The sequence below is a fragment of the Chlorocebus sabaeus genome, chromosome 20 (assembly GCF_047675955.1).
Source record: "Chlorocebus sabaeus isolate Y175 chromosome 20, mChlSab1.0.hap1, whole genome shotgun sequence".
NCBI lineage: Eukaryota > Metazoa > Chordata > Mammalia > Primates > Cercopithecidae > Chlorocebus > Chlorocebus sabaeus.
The window spans coordinates 72,254,719-72,277,667 of NC_132923.1; the positions used below are offsets into that span (position 1 = coordinate 72,254,719).

Below are 22,949 nucleotides of genomic sequence, written 5' to 3' on the forward strand. Positions count from 1 at the left end.
TCAGCTTTGCTATATTTTATGTTATCTGGGGGAAAATTATCTTTGGTAAACCCAAATCAATCACTCGTCAACTCAGATGAAAAATAAAAAACATCTGGTATGTAATAAATGTAAATTCCTTTTTGCTTCCTTTGAATTATCTTCGTATTCCTAAGCCCTTTTGAAGATAGGGATCTATGGTAGATTACTGCTGATATGCTACATAGATTCCTTGGGATGCCTTTTATTGTTATTCTACCCCACCTCACCTCAATATCCCCACACTTACATGTTTACCTTTAATGGGCTGTATCTGTGCCTCCCTCTATGGACTTTGGGCTACACTGAAAACTCTGTGCCTAGCACTAGAAGAAAGCTGAAAGTGACTAAGAAATATGAAAGCTGAGTTCTCTTCATAGAGTCTGGGCAAACTCTATTGGTGTAATTTATACTCCAGAGCCCCCCTAGAAGACCAGGCTGAAGTTAAAACTTCACTCAACATCAAACTTTTCTTTTCTCCCTTCCTTGTCCTGTTTTCCTCACTTCCTCACTGGTTTCTCAAAGCCCATCCTGTATAAATCACCAGCACACAAAACCTTGTCTCAGCGTCTGCTAGACGACCTGATTCGAGGCCAGGCTTCAAATCGTCTTCACATTTGTATCCCCAAACCAGCTGACTCTGCAGGCATTCAGTATCTTTTTTTGGGGTGTGGGGTGGATGGTATTCAAAAGGATATTTACAGTGAGCTGCTAAGAGTAAGAACGTGAAGGAAGTGTAAGGGCTTTACCTAGGGTTGCCAGCTGTTTGAAGTGGAGGCAAGCACTGGGCTGGCCCAGGAGATCCAGCCGGTGGTACAGCAGCTTGCTGCTGGGAACAGTGTTGAGGTTCTTCAGTTGTTTCACAGGTATTTCTGGTTGTATCACCACAATACACAGAATAAAGGAAGTGTCTTGTACCTGTAAAAATCAATAAAGAATTTCTAACCTAGAAAATGAGGGTTCCATGGGGACAGAGACTTTGCATACATTATTTTCTGCTGCCTTTATCTTCTATCCTCACATGGAAGGTGTTCATTAAATATATGATGAATGAATGAAGATATGAGGACAGGGTGATAGAAGGTATCTAATTTTATATTTTCTGTTTTCTCTTCTTGTTGAGGAGACTTGAAGTATGTAACAGAAAATCATGGGGCTAACAAAAGGATAAGAAAAGAGTCCCTTTGAAATGTGACCCTAGCCATTTTTTGCTAATGTGGGTTAATAAGCACAAGCTAGAACAGGACATAATAATACAACACTTATTTCGATTTGGATTTGAAATGCACTTAAAAATATGTAATTGGTTTTGCAATAAGTGTTCTGAGAATTGACTATTTTTCAAGCCAGTAGTGAATTCTCACTTTAAAAGAAAGGATTGAGGAGCAGCCAATACAGAATCAAGTTCATTCATTCTATTCCAACTAACGCTTTCTCTTGTCCTGGTTGGAAATGACCAACATCACTACTTAAACTCATGAAAAATACAAATCCTATGGCACCCCTGCAGAGTCGGCCTGATTTGTCATTGCAGACCATCGTAGGCAAGTGTGCCATAGCTTAAAAAGTAGTCTAATTTATTAAGCTCATATGCAGAAACAGTAGTATTTCCAGATTCACTTTGTGCCTAGAAATGGATGCCTCAACAAAATTTAGTGGGGACAATTCCACCACAGAATCAAAAGCCAATCTACCTAGTTCTAGCCACTTGATAAAGACTTAAAAGTAAAAGAAAGCCAAATGTCTCGATTATTATCCTATTACATTAGAAGAAAGATAGAACCTATTTAAAGGTGGTTTATAAATAAATGAAGAGGCTGATGACTAGCAAAATCAGAACTAAAGAACGGTGCCTTATAAAGCAGCTCATGTGATTTACTTAGTGAAGTAAAAGTAAAAGATAAAGGAGAAAATTTTAACTAGGTAGGTTAGAGTTAAGTGAAATTTAGGATTTGTGAGGATGGTGGCAGACTCTTAAACACAGAAGCAATTTGTATCTTCCTGGAATTGCTTTCAAGTACTGCTGGCAAAGATATTCACTTAGATTAACAAATTTAATCCTCTTCCTCCATTCCCCAAATTACAAATTGACAAGGTGCTCTGAAGTGGCATTTAGTATTTTCTCTCTTTTCAATCTCACAGTCATCCTTTAAGTTTGTCTTCCTATGTTGTGTGTTCCAAGGAACCAAAAGACAAAATCCTACCAGAATGATTAGAATATAATTTTATAATTGGGTCTATTCTCTAAGAGAAAAATAAAGTTACCACAAGTTTCTAAAAGTAGTACTTCATAAACAGCTCTTAGGAAAGTGGATTTCAATATAGGTCTTTCTGTCATGTTCTTAGCTGAAAAAAAAAGTCTCTACATTAAAAGGAACTCTGTTTCTAGAAGAGCTCTCTATGGGTTGGGAGTGGGTTTTTTTTACTGATTGTAACATGGGATCCATGTTTTGAAGTGAAGCAGGCCTGTGTAACATGGGAACATGTCAATACCTTCTAATAGTCAGTACTTCTATCAGAGCAAACAGCCTCCTAAAATGCTAAAAAATGCACTTGGGTTACTCAGTGACAGAGTAATCTCTTAATGCTGCTAACACAATCTCTCAAGTTATATTTAAATTAATTCAGCAAAATAATCCCTCAATATCTGCTATATCTATGAGTGTTAAGCAGTTTAGCCAATTGTCCTCAGGATAAGCTAACTCTGTTTGGATTATATTAGAAGAAACCATTTTATTTTTTAGGACAAGATGAGTTATCTACCCTCCTCCCCAACAAAGTAACTAAAGAGATCTTAAAAATATTTGCCCTTATTACTGGGTAACCAGCCTAGCATTTTTTTTTTCAAGTCTCCAATCTCATTATTTATTATCTCCTTAAGTTTTCACTTATAGTGATCTGCTCAACAATTTTAGAACTTGGAGAAAGCTAACACTGCTACCTGAAGTGACTGCATGATTACCACCTCGAATCTGCCTAAGGAGAATAACCAGAATTTACTAGGATCACTGAAAAAAACACAGTAACATTGAGGCTCTTTACTGTACACAGATGCCTACATTTCCTGCTTTTCCTTTTAATGCCAACAACCATGAAGATATTTTTCCAGGATGTAGCTGAGTTGCTTTCAATCAGAATATGCTGGAGGTAAATAATCTCTAATTTCAAACACAAAAGTCTGTTTTCTAATTTGGTGACTGGCTCACCCTTTCTGATACTAAAATTAAATAATTTGTCTTTAAAAATGATATAAATATAAGGGCAGATGGTGCTATCATTCTAAAGAAAAATCTGAAAATGAATCAGTTAAGAGAATTTCAAAATAGGCTTTGACCTTCCTCCAATGTGTATTACCAAACAACAAACTACCAGTAGAATTAGGCTGGTAAACGTTAAGTTTCTCAAATAGTTTCATTTATTAATTTGTTTGCTTCATTTGCATTTTAGTAATTGCTACTGCAATAGTGATACTTTAAGAACCAAACAAGAAGGTTGGAAGAGACTCCTGCCTAAATGCATTCTGGGTACTCCCAATTCCTATCTTTCCTGATCCAACTGATAAAGGCACAGACACTGTGTCGAGTTGCTCTTTGACTGTCTGCATCCACCACTAGGCTCGATGCTCTATGAAGGCGGACAGAGTGTCAATCTTCTTTATCCTTCTTAGTATACAGAAAATGTTCAATAAGTAGTTTGTAAAGGGATGATTAAATGGATCTATTTAGAGTCAACAGGTTAAACATCAGATTTGTCCATCCAAGAAAAATCTCATGCATGACTGCATTTTATGTTCAGTGATTAAAATTTGATGATAAAAATAAAAGTCCACTCCCCTTTTGGTCAGTTATCATATTTAGGGTCCTTCAACAGCACTGCTATGCTAATTGGGAAGGAAGAGGAGAGAAAAGAAACACAGGTAATGTGAACAGTGTGTGTTAGATCTGCTTTCTCTGTGATTCCTTGAAGCCTGGTGTCTGAATGAATCTGGTAAGAGAAAGCAGAAATGGGTGCCACAAGTTATGGCCAAACTATTGATCTGCTTGCGTTGAACATGAATAATCCAATTTCTAATCTAAGATTTTCTTTTCCTTAGAGAATGTCAGAGGGTACTTATGCTTTCACGTCTCCTTTTAAACTCCCAACCTCCACAATTTGAGTTGAACTGAAAAAATCCAACTGGATCTAATCGAAATGTGCATTAATAGGGGAGTGTTTAGAGAAATTTGGGTCATCTACACAAAGCAATACTATATAGCCATTAAAGCCGTGTGTGAGCATATATACACACACACATATATATGCCTGCCATTAAAGCCGTGTGTGAGCGTATATACACACACACATATATATGCCTGCCATTAAAGCCATGTGTGAGCGTATATACACACACACATATATATGCCTGCCATTAAAGCCGTGTGTGAGCATATATACACACACACACATATGCGCCTGCCATTAAAGCCGTGTGTGAGCGTATATACACACACACATATATATGCCTGCCATTAAAGCCGTGTGTGAGCGTATATACACACACACACACATATGCCTGCCATTAAAGCCGTGTGTGAGTGTATATACACACACACACATATATATGTCTGCCATTAAAGCCGTGTGTGAGCGTATATACACACACACTCATATATATGCCTGTCATTAAAGCTGTGTGTGAGTGTATATACACACACATACATATATATGCCTGTCTGTATATACACATTTTCTGGAAATTGATCTAAGTGGCTACTTATGGGGAATGGAAAGTCAAAGGAAGGAAGGAAGTGGATAGTTTTGGCGCTGTCATGGCTCACTGCAGCTTCAACCTCTCAGGCTTAAGCAATCCTCCTACCTCAACCTCCTGAGTAGCTGGGAATACAGCATGTGTCATCACGTCTGGCTAATTTTTACATTTTTTTATAGAGATGGGATTTTGTTATGTTGTCCAGGCTGGGCATAGTTTACTTTCTGCTTTCTATCCTTTTATATGGTGTGATGAATTCATCATGAACAATTATGAGTTTTATAAACAAAAAGGGAAAAATAACTATACAACATCTGTGGAATGTCTTCTTTCTCAATCACTTTAAAACCTGGTTAGTCACATTCTGAGACACAATATCAGACCCAAGTGCCACCCCCTGCCCGAGAATTCCCATATGAACAAGAGCACTGCACCCTGTAGCTCTTCAAGCAAAAACAACTTCCTCTCACTCACCATCTTCCAGGCATAGCTAACATTGTAGGCTTCCTTTCCAGTTTCTCTCAGCTTGTTTATGTGCCAAGACAGGGATGAGTTCACAGGGACTGCGATAATCTGGCTGCCCAGAGGGAGGCTGTGTTGGCAAACAGAATTAAATATTTCAGGCAAAAGATAAAATTAAGCACTTAATTAAAGGCAAGGAAGAAGCTGTGAGCCAATGGCCACCTCCTGATTTTGAATACCAATGAAACTCATCAGTTTTGAAAGAGATAATGTGAGATTTTCAATTTCGTAAAAGCATTATGTCAGCTCTGCATTAAAAACATTCCTTACTCTCCATCCTTGCTCCCCAACTCTAATTCTTTCCAGAGACTAACTTGTCTCAAATCGCTCAGTCGTTAATTTTCAACCAATGAGCACAAAGACTCATTCCTCTACAGGTTACCATCTGCCAAAATAATGTATCACAGTTGGAAAAAATCCAATCTGTTTTTTATTTTAAGAAAAAACAATGTATAAGATTGTGCTGTCAACTTGGAATGGACGCTACTTTGCCAGGCTATTTTTTGGCAAATGCAACAAAGCTGGTCCTCAACTTAGCCTTTTATTTTGCCAACATTTTTCAATTTGGTATCGTTGGAACTTTTTTTTGAAAATGAGATGAAATATATCTGATTTTACAATGAAAGTCAATGTGAACACAGAATTTGATTTACAAGACATTATCCTCAAATGATAGTTCCAAGAGACCTTATCTGTGATAAAAAGTGAGCAAAATCTTGGGTGCTATTCTTATGGAAACATTACTGAGAATACTTTTGATAACATTAAAATAATTTACACACTTGTTTTACACTTTATAGTAAATACTCGTATGTGGCTTTGATGGGTCCCATTCTCAGGGAAAAAGAATCCTATGACCCTCACCTTTTCCTTACCTGAGGATATTTTGCCGAACTAATTCAAATTTTGGAATATTTTCATAATGTATGATGTCAGTATGAAGTGGGGGCTCTGATAATAAATATGGCCTGGTAAGAGATGGGTGCATAAGTGTATATCCTGCAATAAGAAAACAAAGTGCATGTTAATAAGAAACATGTTGTAGGAAGTTCTGAATCACTGTTTTGAAATATGGGGTACTCTGGGCTGGCTGCCCAATATTCAGCTTCTCATTGTGCAACTCACCAGTCCAATAAAAACTGAACCTGTTTTATATGTGCTTATATAAAACTCATGCAGCGTGGAAAGATGTCTTAAATTATCAAACATCCGTCTAATCAAGAGTATTTTGGAGGTATTGGTTGTTTTGTTGTTTTATAAAACATTCTAATCTACCACATAAATCTTAAGTAAATCTAAGATAAAAATTTGGTAAAAAAAAAAAAAAAAAAAAAAGATCCAAAGGATGACATTCTTTTTTTGTTTCTTTAACTTCTTTTAACTTTTTAACTTCAGGGGTATATGTACATGTTTATTATATAGGTAAGCCTGTGTCGTGGGGGTTTGTTGTACAGATTATTTTGTGACCCAGGTACTAAGCATAGTACCCAATAGTTATTTTTTGTGCTCCTCTCCCTTGTCCCTCTTTCCACCCTTAGGGAGCCTCAGTGTCTGTTGTCCTCCTCTTTGTGTCCATGTGTTCTCATCATTTAGCTCCCACTTATAAGTGAGAACATGCAGTACTTGGTTTTCTGTTCCTGAGTTAGTTTGCTAAGGATAATGGCCCCCAGCTCCATCTATGATCCTGCAAAGGACATGATCTCATTCTTTTTTAAATGGCTGCATAGTATTCCCTATGTACCACATTTTCTTTATCCAGTCTACCACTGAGGGGCATTTAGGGTGATTCCATGTCTTAGCTATTGTGAATAGCACTGCAATGAACATACAGGTGTCTTTATGATAGAACGATTTACATTTCTTTGGGGGTGTGTGTGTGTATATATATATATATCCAGTAATGGGATTGCTGGGTCGAATGGTAATTCTGTTTTCATCTCTTTGAGGAATTATCACACTGCTTTCCACAATGGCTGACCTAATTTACATTCCCACCAAGAGTGTTCAAGTGTCCCCTTTTCTCAGCAACCTCGCCAGCATCTGCTATTTTTTGACTTTTTAATAATAGGCATTCTGACAGGTGTAGGATGGTATCTCACTGTGGTTTGGATTTGCATTTCTCCAATGATCAGGGATACTGAGATTGTTTTCATAGGCTTGTTGGCTGCATTATTTCTTCTTTTGAAAAGTATCTGTTCATGTCAAAGGATGATATTCAATGTGTCATTCAATCCTCCAGTCTAACTTCCTGATTTACAAATAACTGTTCCCTACCCCTCAAAGAACACAGAAACACATGTGTAATTTGGAGATCCACTCTGCCATCTTTATGGTGTTCTACTACAAATGAGCAATCTTAGTCACAATGCTCTTCTTTACACTATAATTTTTCTATTTTGTTTGTAGAATATCTATACCTTATCTTCTTTAGGTTTCTAAATAAGTATTCTTAGGATGAACATTTAGCAGATTACCTTTGTCGTCTATGAGAAAAGTATAGGAAGCCAAAGAGTCTTGGTAATATGTCACGTCTTCAAGAATATAAGCCAGATTCACGTCCACACCTACAATTCCCAGAAGTAGGTTTCCAAAATAACAGGGTTTACTCACAGTCATTATCAAACCTATGGGTTAAAAACAAAATAAATCTAAAGAATAGCAGAGAAGGAATTGGACAAAGACTGGCACTGTGCTCTGGTGAATCATGAAGGCTTCTACCAGCTGTCTCAATTTTGTTTGGAAGAAAAGTTTCCCATGTGGTCCAGTAATCAAGCACTGCCTTTGCAGACAGCGTAATAAATGAGTTAGAGTGGGAGGGAAAGAGCGATCTTTGGCAGCTCAGTTAGCGCAGTTAATTCAAATGGAAGCAATTTCTATGTTTTCCACTACTTTTTCACCTAAAAAGATAAGATATTCCAGATCAGTGCAAAACATCAGCAGCACTAAATACAGTTTTTCTATTTCGTGAAGTAGGTAGATTCAGCTGAATTTGAAAGATCAATGGACAATGAATCTAAAAACTGTACTTATAGTCCAGCTGTACCCCTTTTGTATTGTATAGGTGACATTGGATATAACTTCTCCGAGTCTTGGTTCACACATCTGCTTATTTTTTTTAATTTTAATATTTCGAGATGAGATCTCACTCTGTCACCCAGGTTGGAATGCAGTGGTGCGATCATAGCTCATGGTGGCCTCAACTGCCTGGGCTCAAGTGATCATCCCTCCTCAGCCTCCCAAGTAGCTGGGATTATGGGGATGAGCCACTGTGCCTGGCTCACACACCTGTTTAAAGGATACAGCATTAACTGCTTTACTGATTTCTAGGAAATGTTAGATCAAAAGAGACTACAGATAAACGAATGCTTAAAAGGTATTATTACTATACCCCATTAATGCATCCTCTAAAGAAAGGTGAAAACAAGGGGAAAAAAACTTAGAAAGGTACAGTATCTGAACATACAGAACTTCAAGTAGCTGAAGGAGGAATTAAGTTTCCAAAGGAATGTATTTCCAGTCATTCAGGCCAGGAGTTCCTACATTTTTATGTAAGGGGTCAGACAGGAAATACTTCAGGCTTTGTGGGCTACACAGTCTCTAGTGCATAATTTTTCCTTCTTTTTTTTTTTTTAAAATAACCTTTTCAAAATATAAAGGCCGTATTTAGGTAATAGGCCATGAAAAACAACAACAACAACAATAATAGGATAACTAGGGAAAGGGCAAAGCACACAGGAGGAAAATGCAGAAACAGAGTGTGCTGATGGTGGGTCAATGCATGGCCCTGAGATCGAGACACCTGGTTTCTCCTCGTGGCTTCCCTGCTGAGTTTGGTAAGTTGTGCTACGTCTTGGAATGAGTCTGTCCATATATCAGATGGGGTGCGGGGGTGAGATAAAATGATCTTTACGATCCCCAACAATTATACAACCCTATGGCTCTAAAGAAAACTCTAAACAAAAAGATGGATTGTTTATCTTTATCTTGATTTTGTGCTTTCCTGTGCTTGATGTCATGTTGATGTCTATCAGCCTATCAGAAAGCCATTCTTCTAGAAACATCCAGCAAAGGGATTAAACACTCCTGAAGGCTTCTACAAAGAATGAGCTTCTACACAGAGAATTGCATATGATGCCCACTTGAGGTATTATCGAGTTGCTATGGTTGCATAGGCCAACTAAATGCATCATTTGGTAAGAATAAGTGGACACATCACTGAAAAAGCTTCTGAAGTCATGCAATGGGTCTCTATTTTGGTTTCAAAAGCATTTTTTTAAGCAGTTCATATTTAGAATGCTATCTGTTTTAAAACGTTTTAAAATAACAGGCATTTAAGAAGGTTTTAGAAATGCATTTTGGAGAAGGTTTTTCCCAGGTCTCCCAGGATAAATAGGTTGTAAGTGGCAGGAGCAGGCTGAGAGGACCAGCATGGAGACAGAGGTCACAATCTGCCCGCCACAGTCCCCTGAGCTTTAGTCTAGGATTAAAGCCATTTTCATAGATCAGTAAAGTACAACAGAAATACTCAGTGACTGAGATGCCTGTTCGCTTCAAATTTCTATTCTCCTCTGGACAGGTTGAGAACAAAGTCTTAAAAAAGAAACACAATCTTACTTTTCAATTATCAACTGGGACAGAAGACTCTTGATCCCATTATGGCAAATAAAGTATGCTAAGCTCCTGTTATACTGACAAAATCCTCAATCACTCTCTCTGCTTTAACCTAAAGCACATAGATTTACTATTTAAAAAGAAATATGTTCAGTAACTGATATTTTAATCTGTGTAGGTTTTGAACTACAGTCACATAAACATGGGTTTCCCTAGAATCAAGCCTCATGTCATGGAGTTCGAGGATGTGTCACTCAATAATTCTAGGGACTGAAAAGACAGACACACTCCAGCAGAGGAATTCAATAGGTCTGTGAACCAATCACTGAAATCCACGGCACAGGATTCATAACACAGGCCCCAGGAGTAAAATTTGGATGGTATCAGGCAACAGGTGGCCCAATTTCTACATGTGATTTGGTTTAAAGCATTCAGGGTAAATCCAGCTCTCTGGATTTAGGAGGGAGTCCCACCCTACCTGATACCACTATTGATAATAGAATTTGGCTATATAAACTTCTGAGTTTGTGAAAAACTGGATTTCTACATCTTTTGTCCCTTTCACACAGTCTTAACAGGAATTACTGATTTGCCTTTCTCTTCTCAGACTTACAAGCTTACTGAGGGTAGGAGGTGAGCCTCACTCATCACTGCCTGGCACAATGCTTGCTGGCACTCAGTAATGCAGGCTACATGCATAAAAGGGAACTTGGATTTAAGACTTCATGTTTTCACTAAAAAGGGAAATAACCTTATCTAAAAGTGAGAGTTTCTATTCTATACACATTTGTAGGCCCTGACAGTAATAGGAGTGATTTAAAAAAGTGAGGCTGGGCATGGTGGCCCACACCTGCACTTTAGGAGGCAAAGGTGGGAGGATTGCTTGAGGCCAGGGGGTCGAGGCTGCAGTGAACTATGATCACGCCACTGCACTCCAGCCTGGGTGAGAGGGAGGGGCCCTGTCTCTTTAAAAATAAAAATTGAGATATAACGGCAGTTGGCTTATTTCTTCTTTATAGAAAGAGAATGTCTACCTAGTTTCTAGAAAACACCTTCTCTATAGGCTTGTTACTTTTTACACGAGTTAAAAAAAAATTCATATTTGTGAGAGTTCCTAGCTAACAGAACATATAGTATCTCAAATGGCAACGGTGCCTGTCTGGCTAATACTTAGCTACTTCTTCAATTTTCTTCTCTGTCAAGGAAGGAGAGAGGGGAGGATATAGAGAAAAGCGTGGAGGAGGGAAAGAACGTGGAGAAGTAAAAGAAAAAGATCACGCGTTTACTGAAAATATACTGTTAGGCATTGTTCTAGATGTTTTATTATTATTGCATTTAATCTTCGCAACTGCCTTGAGAGAAATGTTGTATTTTCTGTTATATTTTCCAGATTCTATTTTATAGGTCAGGAAATTGAATCCTGTAAAGGTTCAGTACTTTACTCAACATCCTGTTATGGGTAACTTAGGCATCAGGATGATGGCGACGCTGATGTTAGTAATAATAACAATGACAACAACAAAGGTAAAATACATTTAATAAATGAAATAAAAACAGTAATTATAATTGAATGGTATGCCGGTCATGTGTTATCATATATTTTATAATATCTAGGTAATCCTAGATTAACTAGATAATGACAGGTCATATATGTTATCTAGTTAATCCTAATCTGAAAGATTTACTATCCCATTTTACAGGTGACCAAATGGAGAATTAACACCATTAAATAACTTACCAAGGACAACACCTCAAGTGGAAGAGTGGAATTTGAAAGCCCATCTGAGGCCAGGCCCGTGTTTGTGCCACGATACCACGTTGCCTTGTCTCAGGCTGAATCCTCGGCACTTCTGAGTTTCATTTCCCATGTGCCATGATACAAAGCTACCCTTTAGTCCTAATTCACAAAACTTTTGGATATTTGAGAATCCTCACATAGCCTCCCCAGAGGAAACATCCATTATGTGTACTCTGGCCAGGGTAATAAGGAAGAACCTGGGCTGGGGATTTCTGCTGTACAATACAGAGCTATAGGACAGGTGGCAGGGGTGCTAAGAAATCCTATGATCCTGAGAAAGAGGCACCCATTTCTATACACCCAATTCTTTTCCCCTTCCTTTAACAGGAAGTTTATCCAAACTCACCATCTCCCATCTCATCAGAGAAGGGGAGGCTGAAGACGGCTTCATCAATCATCCGGTTGGGAAGGTTTGTGTAGAACCTGCCCACTGTGGTCTCCAGGTTGCTCAACTGGTTCAGCACCATCATGCTGCCCTTAATCACAGGCAAGGCCGTCCGGTCTGGTACACCGTACTTCCCTGAATTCTGTTCAGCTAGATCCCTCAGAAAAGCCAGTTCTTTCAAACCAGTCACCCCATCTAAAATGGAAAGCCGAGAGAAGACCACGGAAAGCAAAATGGTTTATATTCATTCAACCTCTTGCCATTTAGATCGAATACAGGCATGGATGAGGTCTTGTAATACCAAAGGGGTTTTTGCAGAGACCGCGTGGACTCTGGACACAAATACCAGTTCCTGCTGAGGAAACAAAGCCTGAGGCATGGTCTTCCCTGAAATAGTCAAGAGGGGAAAGGGACTCTTCACACAGCAATGATGAAAAACATATGCGTAAATAAAGGAGTCCCATTCAGTAAGAATGTGTTCTCCCCATAAGTTAATTATAAAATGAAAATTCATTTCTGCATTTAATATTTAAAAAGAAAAGTAATAATTAACACATCTGTATTTAATTTAACGTAGTAGATGAAACCATAAGAGTTTTAAAGGATAGAGGTTTATCCTTTCATTCCTTACTTCTTCACCTATAAAACCACTTGCCAAAGTCTCATGCAACTAAATGAAAGAATTATGGACTACATTTATTGATGCTTCCAAACCCTGTTTCTTTAAGCTCATTTTAATTATAAACATATTCATACTTGATATTGTTAAGATAATACTGAATTTGATTTATTTAATAAAAATTTTTTACATTTAGAGGGTTTTGAAAACTTTGTACAAAATTTAGGCATACTGGGAATGTATTGTTCTACAACATCTGTAATTTATAGCACAAAAATAAATGTAATACTTTTTTTTTTTTTTAGTTTGCTTTTGTTGGAACATAGTCAAAAGGATTAGAAACTGATTGCATATGGGCACTGTTGTAAACGAATTCAAAATGATTTCAGTCACTACTGAGGTTCTACCACTTCATTGTAAAAAGGTTTTGTCTCATGTTCCTGAAGATTTCAATATCAAACCATGAACTATTCAGTCATTAAAAAGAATCTGAAGCTTTCATGGTTCATCTACCACATACGTCTTTAGCATTTCTACAAAGAGAGTGTACATACTTCTAGCACTGGAAGTCCACTTCTAAAATCATGGCAGAACAAAATAAACATTAATTTCTTTCCCCCACCCCCTACCTTTTTTTTGAGACAGAGTTTCACTCTGTCACCCAGGCTGGAATGCAGTGGCACAATCTTGGCTCACTGTAACCTCCACCTCCTAGGTTCAAGCAATTCTCATACCTCAGCCTCCCAAGTAGCTGGGATTACAGGTATACACCACTATGCCTGGCTATTTTTTTTTTTTTTTTTTTTTTTGTATTTTTGGTAAAGATGGTGTTTCACCACGTTGACTAGGCTGGCTTCGAACTTCTGGCCTCAAGTGATCTGCCCCCCTTATCTCCCAAACTGCTGGGATTACAGGCGTCAGCCACCATGCCTGGCCTATCATTTCTTTCTTAAAACACATTATATTTAAATAAACTTGACTTTTGCTCCACGCATGCAATACTAAAAGAAAGGAAAAAATATCTGGGCCGAATTAAGTCAGAATCAGATTATTGTTCCCTTTGCATGGCACAGAGCTGGGATGGAGGGTGAGGAGTACACTCCAGAGTAAAAGTTAACACCAAAGACACGACTGATACCTGACCTTATATCCTTGAGAAGCTCACAGAAGTAAAACAATAAAAGAAGAAAACTCGAGCAATAAATAAATTTCCCTTCTTTGTCATGTACTGCTTGAGTCTCTCAAAACGTAAAAGAAAAGTGACAAACAAGAATATCTACTAGGCAAAGAAGAGTAGCATGGGATGGAAGGTTATGGAGGATTGAGTATGAGGTGTTACTCCATCATGAGATTTCATGCAGCGGTGGCAGTGGGTCAGTAGGGTGGCTGCTTGGTAAGTATGCTGGGATGCCTATTATCAACATGGTCATGCTAGAAACTACATTTCCCAGGATCCTCTTTTCTAGTATGCTACCAGCTTAAAGGTGCAAAAAGTGAGGGCTGTATTGCGAGATTTGGGGGACAAAGTAAGAAGTGGTGAGAGACAGACACTGAGGGGCCAGAATGCTCCAGTTTGTCCTACTTTTCTCTGTGTTCAGCTCCCTTTCCCAGCTGCTGACCTGCTCACGATAGCAACCCCAGGCATGTTCCAGATGCTTCACTGAGCATGCACGGGGGCCGGCAGCCACAAAAAGCCAATATCTTTCCATGGACTTCTATACCAGGTCTCCTAAGTGGTCTTCCATGTTCCTAGCTTCCAGACTTATTAGACTTCCCAGCAGGCCCCAACTTGGTTACTAAACTTTCTGAGATGTCAACTCCCCACCTTGGGTCTTTCATTTTTTTTTTCTCCCACAATTTCTCCCAGTTTCTCCCACAATTGTGTGCATTCTAATTCTGACAATAAACTCTTTTTTAAATTTAATTTTTATGGGTACATAGCAGGTGTATATATTTATGGTATACATGCGATGTTTTGATACAGGTGTTCAACGTGTAATAATCACAGCAGAGTAATTGAGGTATGAATCACCCCAATCATTTATCATTTCTTTGTACTATTAGGAACATAAAACTTATACTGTATTAGTTATTTTAAAATACATAACAAATTACTATTGACTATGGTCACCCTGTTATATTATCAAATACTATATCTTATTCATTCTATCTAACTATATTTTTGTTAGATAGAATGTAAACATCACCAATCAATACCCATTAACCATTCCCAATCCCCCCAACTTCTCTGGTACCCTTCCCAGTCTCTCATCACCAGTAGTTCAAGTGTTTTATTTATTTTATTTTTATTTTATTTTTTGAGACAGAGTCTCACTCTACTGCCCAGGCTGGAGTGCAGTGGTGCCATCTTGGCTCACTGCAACCTTTGACTCCCAGGTTCAAGCGACTCTTGTGCCTCAGCCTCCTGAGTAGCTGAGAATACAGGCATGGGTCACCACACTTGGCTAATTTCTGTATTTTAGTAGAGATGGGGATTCACCATGTTGGCCAGTCTGGTCTCGAACTCCTGACCTCAGGTGATCGGCCTGCCTCGGCATCTCAAAGTGTTGGGATTACAGGTGTGAGCCACTGAGCCTGGCCCAAGTATTTTAATTTTTAGCTGACAACAAATTCTTTATTCCAAGGTTCTCTTAGTCAATCTGTTTCCCTATTTGTAAGTAAGATAAGTGTGTCTACTCTAGTGAACCACACGTAGAAACAGCATTCTGAGAAGGAAAGAGAAAACTGGCAGTGAGGATGTATGTCTGGTTAGATTAAAGGAAGAAAGATAAGAGAAAAGGATGCTGAGATGGAAGTAACTAGAGATTCTAAAGTATGGAATTACTGGAACACAGAAAGTGTGTAAGAGACTCTGGTTGAAGAATTTAGGACCAGTGAAGAGAATGGGTTGCAGCAAGGAAGTAAGGAAGCATCTGCCTGGGCAGACCTTCAAATCTAATGGAAGAGAAGCAATCCCTTCCTTTTGGGCCTCCTGACTCCTCTACTGTTGAATTTCATTCATCTTCTGTGTGTACCTATCTTCCTCACTGGGTCATAAGCATCTTGGAGACAGGAACTTTGCATAATACAGCTCTGAAACCTCAGTACCCTATATCGTACATGGTAGGTGGTCAGTAAATTTTATTTTCCTCCCTTCCTCCTTTTCTCCCTCCCTTCCTACCTCTCATGAATGAAAGAAGCCAACACAAAGGAGAAAAGAGCAACAGGCGATCAGAGATGACACTGACGGGCACGTGCCCAGGCATCCTCACTCACCTCAGCTGCGTTCAGTCCTGTGCTAAGCGCTCAGAATGCAAAGAAAACTAAGACATAGTTCATGCCTGAGAAGTTCACATTCTTGTGGAAAGTGGAGGGGGAGAGAGAGAGGACAGTATGTGAGCACCTTACTACAGTATAATGGGAGTCATGCTTATCAGAATTAGGCACAAGGTGCCAGGGGACAAAGAGGACTGCACAGAGATCTGGGCCTGGATGGCAGAGCTCCACCTCTGAGCTATGCTGTCTGAGAGAGGAAACCATATAAGCTTTCATAAACTCTTTTCACTGGCTTTGAGGACCCATTTTTTTTTTTTTTTTTTTTTTTTTTTTTTTTTTTTTTCTGAGACGAGTCTTGCTCTGTCGCCCAGGCTGGAATGCAGTGGTGGGATCTCAGCTCACTGCAAGCTCCACCTCCCGGGTTCACGCCATTCTCCTGCCTCAGCCTCCTGAGTAGCTGGGACTACAGGCGCCCACCACCATGCCCGGCTAATTTTTTTGTATTTTTAGCAGAGACAGGGTTTCACCGCGTTAGCCAGGATGGTCTTGATCTCCTGACCTCATGATCCGCCCACCTCAGCCTTCCAAAGTGCTGGGATTACAGGCGTGAGCCACAGAGCCCGGCCTTTGAGGACTCATTCTTTACCAGGTACTACGTTAAGAACTTTCAACACAATCATATATTGCTTATTTATTATTACAACAACCCTATGCAGTAGATTTTACTATTTTTCATTTCACAGATAAAACTGCAGTCTAAAGAGATTAAGTAATTTGCCATAAGCCACACGACTAGCAAATGCAGACAGCAGCTAAGGACCACTAGACAACAGAGCCTGTGTTCTCTCAAGTGTGGTCTAGAAAACATTTGGAAGAGAATCACCTTGGCCAAAATGAAGATTCCTGAACCCCTCCTAAGAGGATATGAATAAGAATCTGAGAGCAATGCCTGGAAATCTGCATTTTAAAGCCATTCCCCAAGGAATCCTTAGCACATCAGAATATGAGGCCCACTGTCCCTAAATCACATGGTTCTGCATGGAAATTTTGCAGGTGACAAGAGAAACAAAAGATAGTCGGTGGGAAAGGCTGCTCAAGACCTGGCTTTTTTTTTTTTTTCTTTTTTTTAGACAGAGTCTTTCTCTGTTACCAGGCTAGAGTGCAGCGGTGCAATCTCAGCTCACTGCAACCTCTGCTTCCTGGGTTCAGGTGATTCTCCTGCCTCAACCACGCCCAGCTAATTTTTATATTTTTAGTAGAGACAGGGTTTCACCACGTGGGCCAGGTCTTGATCTCTTGACTTCGTGATTTGCCCACCTCAGCCTCCCAAAGTGTTGGGATTCCAGGCATAAGCCACATGCCCAGCCAAGACATGGCCTCTTAAACACAAGAGAAGATGGCCACTTTGAATACTGAGGGCAATGGGCCTGAGGATGTTATGGAAGAAAAGCAATGTGTTAATAGGTGGAGAGATACAATATGGCTAGAAAACAGTGCTGTACTCAGACTAGTGGACAGATTGAACAGCAGAAGGGGAAAAATGGAGTAGTAGCTTGAATTTGCCAATTTCTAAACCCTTTTACATTCTGTCATTCAACAGCAGCACAATCCATTTTAATGAGTGTTTACTGTACATTAAGGCTAATCCTCACAACAACACTGCAAAGTAGATAATGCTTATCTCCATTTTTCAGCTAAGGAAGCTGAGGTGGAGAAAGTGGCAGAAGAGGCTTCAGGTGGTGATTCTGTAGGAAAATGTGATATTCACAGATCGGTAGCACAGAAGAATCTAGGTCAGTGCTTTGGCTTCCTGCGGCTTAAACCAATGAGATAAGTTAAAATCTTAGACAATCCTAGAATATGAAGAACTGAAAAGAAAAGGTGGGGCGGGGAGATGCTGTATAAAATCCTCTGCAAGACCATGCAAGTGGAGAAGAGGTTTAGAAACAAGCAGTTAGCTGGAGAGACAGATGAACAGAAAGGAACCTCCTAACACGCCCTAAATACCAACATCAGGTAGAGAAAGAGCTGCCTGGTTGCCTTTTCCCATAGCCTTCATCCAAGCACACTGTTATGATTCTTCTTCTTCTTTTTAAAGCAGCATACACTTAGAGGGATCTTTGATCTGAAAGGAAAATCTTGAAATACTACCTACCGTTCATGAGGGCATAGGTGAGAATCATTACGGAGTTGTTTAGAAAGCTATTTTCTTCATTGATGACTCGGAGAGTTGCTTTTTTATCTTCTTCCGAAGAGTCCTTTGATGTAATGCCAGCTGACAGGTAAATGATGACCATGTCTGTATCTAAGCAAAAACACATAAATTGAATGCTCTATTTGGATTCTGGCTAAAGGCAGCTCCTGTTCATGTCCTTGGACTTCCCCACCTCAAGGACCTGCCTAGCCCATGGTTCCTACTTCCTCCCATTTGATGCTGTGGCTTTCATCCCCCCGCTTCTGCCTTTCTTCCACCCCACCCTTTCTGGACAATGAGGCGACATTTATGCAGCATCAGGTAAGGATGTTCCACATATATTTACCAGATAAAAGGAGGTGATTTCATTTAGGCACCCATGGTTATAGTAATTTAAGCCAATCCAAATGGAAATCTCTCCTGCCTTCCGAAACAGATGATGCAGAACGGGACTTATCCTTTCCTCTGTGATGCAGGAACACCACCATGAATGCTTGTTTCTTGAGGACCAGGCTTTAAAATGATGATTCTTTCAGGGCTCTTCAGGCACATAATGTTATTCGCTCCTGTACTAAATATCTCTAGGTAATTTTCATTGAAAAATCTCATCAGTAGAGCAGTGAAACATGGACTGAGAAGCCAGTTGACTGTGTTCAAAGCCCAGCTCTGCTACTTACAAGCTGCATCTGGATAATTGAGGCAAATTTCTCAACCTTTCTACACCTAATTTTCTTTGTCTATAAAATGGGAGTAATGACAGGACTGACTTAATAGTGTTGCTGTGAAGAATAATTGGTTATTTTAAGTAAAGACTATCAGCAAAAAGGTGATGACAAAAAGAAGGTAAAAGAGAAAAAAAAAGAAACTACAACATACACACAAAATGAAAACAAAAACCATGCCATTGGATTGAAGTAGCAGCCCTGAGTTAGAATTGAAATTATTTTCCAAACAGGGCTGAGAGGTAGAATAACTGAGAGTTAGGTTGGTCCAGTAGAACTTCTGTCAAGTGGATTGACTGAAAAAAACAAAGGTGATAAATTTCCTACAATTAGAGATAAATAAGCAGAGGCTAAATGACCACAATAAAAAGAGGGAAGTCAGAGAGCTGGACTTTTATATCCTCTTTCCAATCTGCAATTCTTTGATTTAACATATATGTATATGTGTTAAATATATATGTTAAATATGTGTGTGTGTGTGTATGTGTGTATATATATCTGTATTAAGACTGAGTCTTGTTTTGTCACCCAGGCTGGAGTGCAGTGGCATGATCTCAGCTTACTGCAACCTCCCCCTCCAGGGTTCAAGCGATGCTCATGCCTCAGACTACTGAGCAGTTGGGACTACAGGCACGTGCCACTATGCCCAGCTAATTTTTTGTATTTTTAGTAGAGATGGGGTTTCACCACGTTGGCCAGGCTGGTCTTGAACTCCTGACCTCAAGTGACCTGCCCGCCTCTGCCTCCCAAAGTGCTTGGATTACAGGCGTGAGCCACCACGCATGGCCTCAATATATATTTTTAGGACATTCTACATATTTTTTACTGAGAAATAAAAATCTATGTAATATGTTATATACTTATTTCTTCAGGTTCTGGTTATTGTTTTTTAGTTGAGGTTGCTCTAAAGTGACTGTGGCAGGCAACCTCAAACTTGGTCCCTTAGTGATTCCATGTCCTCCACATTCATTCACCTCCTGGGGTAGTTGCCTTCCTTGAGTGTGGCTGGATTTAGTGAGTCACTTATAATGACTAGAATGCAGCAGAGGTGAAGGAACATCAAGACCAAGACTAGGTTACAAAAAGACTGTGCCTTCTGCAAGGGGGGAGCTTTCTCACTCTGAAGAAAGCCAGCTGGCAGGTTGTAAACAGTCCTATGGAGAGGCATGGAACAGAGGCCCTTTGAACTGAAAATCCTGCCAGCACAAGTGTGAGTGAGCTTGGAAGCAGCTATTTCCCCAGTAGAACTTTGAGATGACAGTAGCTTTGGTCAATAGGTTGACTGCAATCTCAAGAAACTTGTAGGGCTACAGGCACCCAGCTATGCCATGCCCAGATTCCTGATATACAGAAGCTATGAGACAATAAAGATGTATTAAGCTACAGAATGTTGGAATAATTTGTTACACAGGAATAGTTAATGAATACAGTTACCCTTTAAAAAATTATCCTAATGGTGAAGACACAAAGCTTGAATTTCCTTCAGTTTACACATTCCCATTTTAGACTTAAGTATTCTTTATTATGCAGAATTGAACAGTTAACTTATAATGTATGAATGTCATAGATAACTGAACTTGACTCTAAGAAATAAGTGCATTCAAAGTTCCTCTTATTTACTCCTAATACTTAATACCAATTTTGATACTTGAACATTCTCTAGTGAACATTAACTGCACATTTAAATTTCACTATTTAGTTATCAGAGATTAGGAAGTAAATGCTGATGCAAAAAGAAAATCTACACATTTCAGGAAGATTCTTGTCTTAAATTAGATGTCAACAAACCAGATGTCAATATTTTTTCAAAGTTGTATGTACAGTTCAGTAAATTATTTTATAAGGACCTTAAACAGTTCATTTAAACTTCAGACTGAAAAACACAAAAACAAAAATTGCTTGAGTCCCTACTTGGGGGAAACATATAGATATAGATATAGATATAGATATAGATATAGATATAGATATAGATATAGCATGAGGAGGATCTATGGTATGACACAAACCATCTGCTCATCGCAAAAGTACATGTGATAAATTCCTGGACACATTTAGGCTGACCTAAAAGAGAACCCTAGTGTCTATTTTCTCACTTAGCCTTATGATTCTGCATAAAATCCACTGTCATTTAGAGCTGTTTCTAGGGCAAAGGTCCATGTTTGGAAAGCCAGAAGGCTTGTAGCCCTTGAGGTCCTTTGGTAGCCAAGCACATTTTCTTTCCATTCCAACAATAAGACATACACTCTGTAAGTATCCCTGCTGGCTCTGCCCAACCCCTGACTCCATTCCCACCTTATCCTCAAGAACAATTGAGTTATTTTTCCATTCTTATCAGATCTGTCAAATTTGGTTTGATTTGTATTTTTAATGCATTGGGATATTCCCTTTTTAGTCACCCAGTTAGAGCAATTTTAGAGGAGAGTAATTATAGGGACTTGGGGTAGAGTAGAGATGCAGCATGTAACTGGAAGAAAATGTAATAGCTCTCCATTTGGTGAGTCTCTCTATAAGCCACCAGGCATGTCTTGGGGTCAACATCAAAAGGGGAAGAGCAACTCAAATTTGGGCTTTGTCCATACCATTAGGTCTCCACTCTTAACCATCTTTAATTGAGGTTCATTATGATCCTCAACTAATCAGCTCCGAAACAAATTCAGAACAAACAACTCCAAGATGTTAATGCTGTCAGTTAAAGATCTACCATGAGACTGAAGAAAGGGTCAGAACTGGACAAAAGTTTTAGACTTTCTGGTTGGTACAAGGCAAATTAGTGTCAACCAACAATGATTTATGACATGTAGTTTATTTTTATATGGCTACCAATGTGGGCATACTAAAGTGTACTTTCATGTACAGACTAACACTTGCAATGATTGTCAAGAGTAGATCTTATTTATTTGAATAACCTCACAGGTGGCAACCAAAACAGGACCAGATATACAGTAGACATTAAATAATTGTCTGTAGAGTGAAGAGAAATAGTGATGTATAGAGTTTACAATAGAATAAACTTCTAGGAAGTGTATACAGACCCCTCGCTATACTGTTGCCTAGGCCATGGCCATCTTTGGGCCTGAGGTCAACTTAGGACATCTAGGGTATCTAATCTAGTTTAGCTGGAGCTAGAAGTCTTATAGGAAACTGAGTATCATAATAATCACAGCAAATATACATTGGATATTTATGATGGAATCCTGGATATTATCATCCCTCCATTTACAGATTAGGAATCCAGGTCTGGAGAAAATAAAACAATATAGACAAATTCACAAGGTTAGAAAAATTTCAGAGCAGAACACTGGTTGAAATCCATGACCTGCATAACTCCTGGGCTATACAGCCTGAGAGTACCCCGGGACCGCTCTTTAACAAACTGGACAACGCTCATTCCTGAAGTCTTTTCTTCATACAAACTAATCTAGATTATTTTTTCTCTAAACTGTCAGTAAAAGCTATAAACTAGAGGCCAGTGAGCCTCAGATACATCTTACTACTTGGCCTAAAAAGGGCTCCTTTGAGCATTTAGAAAACTGTGCCTTCAAAATTTGTCCAAGTCTCTAATGGTCAATCTTCTTGCCATGTTTTTGTTTGCCAAAATTAAGAAAAACAAACACAGAAAAATCCAGAGGAGAAATGCCTCCCATCAAACTAGCCTCCTGCTCACATGCAGTGCAGGAATGTCTGTGAGAAGAGATTTAATGAGGTCTTTATTCACAGCTTTAAAGCTAGAACAAATGTCAACATTTGAAAATCAAGGGATTTCACATGAAAATCCAGATTTCTGGCATCTCTTGAAACAGAAGATCTGGCAGCACTGGGCAGACATTCCTGCTCAATGGACTGAACAGAGGAGCAGCTGCCCTCTGGATGGTGCATGCTCCGTGTGACCATGTTCTCCAACTCATCCTCGTTACCTTCCCCCAGCTCACATGTGCTGTCTGGCCACTGTGGGCATCTGAGTTTGCAACTGCTAGTCTAACATTTCTCTCCATTATTTGAAAAGCGTAATAATCAAAACTAGACTTTAAAGATGGTTTGATGACAGAATTTAGTAGAA

General features: G+C 39.1%; 1 protein-coding gene across 1 annotated transcript in view; it reads right to left on the minus strand.

Moving 5' to 3' along the window:
• Positions 1-22,949, minus strand: part of CACHD1 (cache domain containing 1) — a 225,505-nt gene that overhangs the window by 33,250 nt on the left and 169,306 nt on the right. The window contains exons 8-13 of the mRNA XM_007978455.3: positions 18,132-18,281; positions 12,043-12,276; positions 7,762-7,911; positions 6,163-6,286; positions 5,240-5,357; positions 768-936 (exon numbers count right to left, since the gene is read on the minus strand). Coding sequence (XP_007976646.1) covers positions 768-936; positions 5,240-5,357; positions 6,163-6,286; positions 7,762-7,911; positions 12,043-12,276; positions 18,132-18,281 — 945 coding nt within the window. The remainder of the gene's footprint in view (positions 1-767; positions 937-5,239; positions 5,358-6,162; positions 6,287-7,761; positions 7,912-12,042; positions 12,277-18,131; positions 18,282-22,949) is intronic.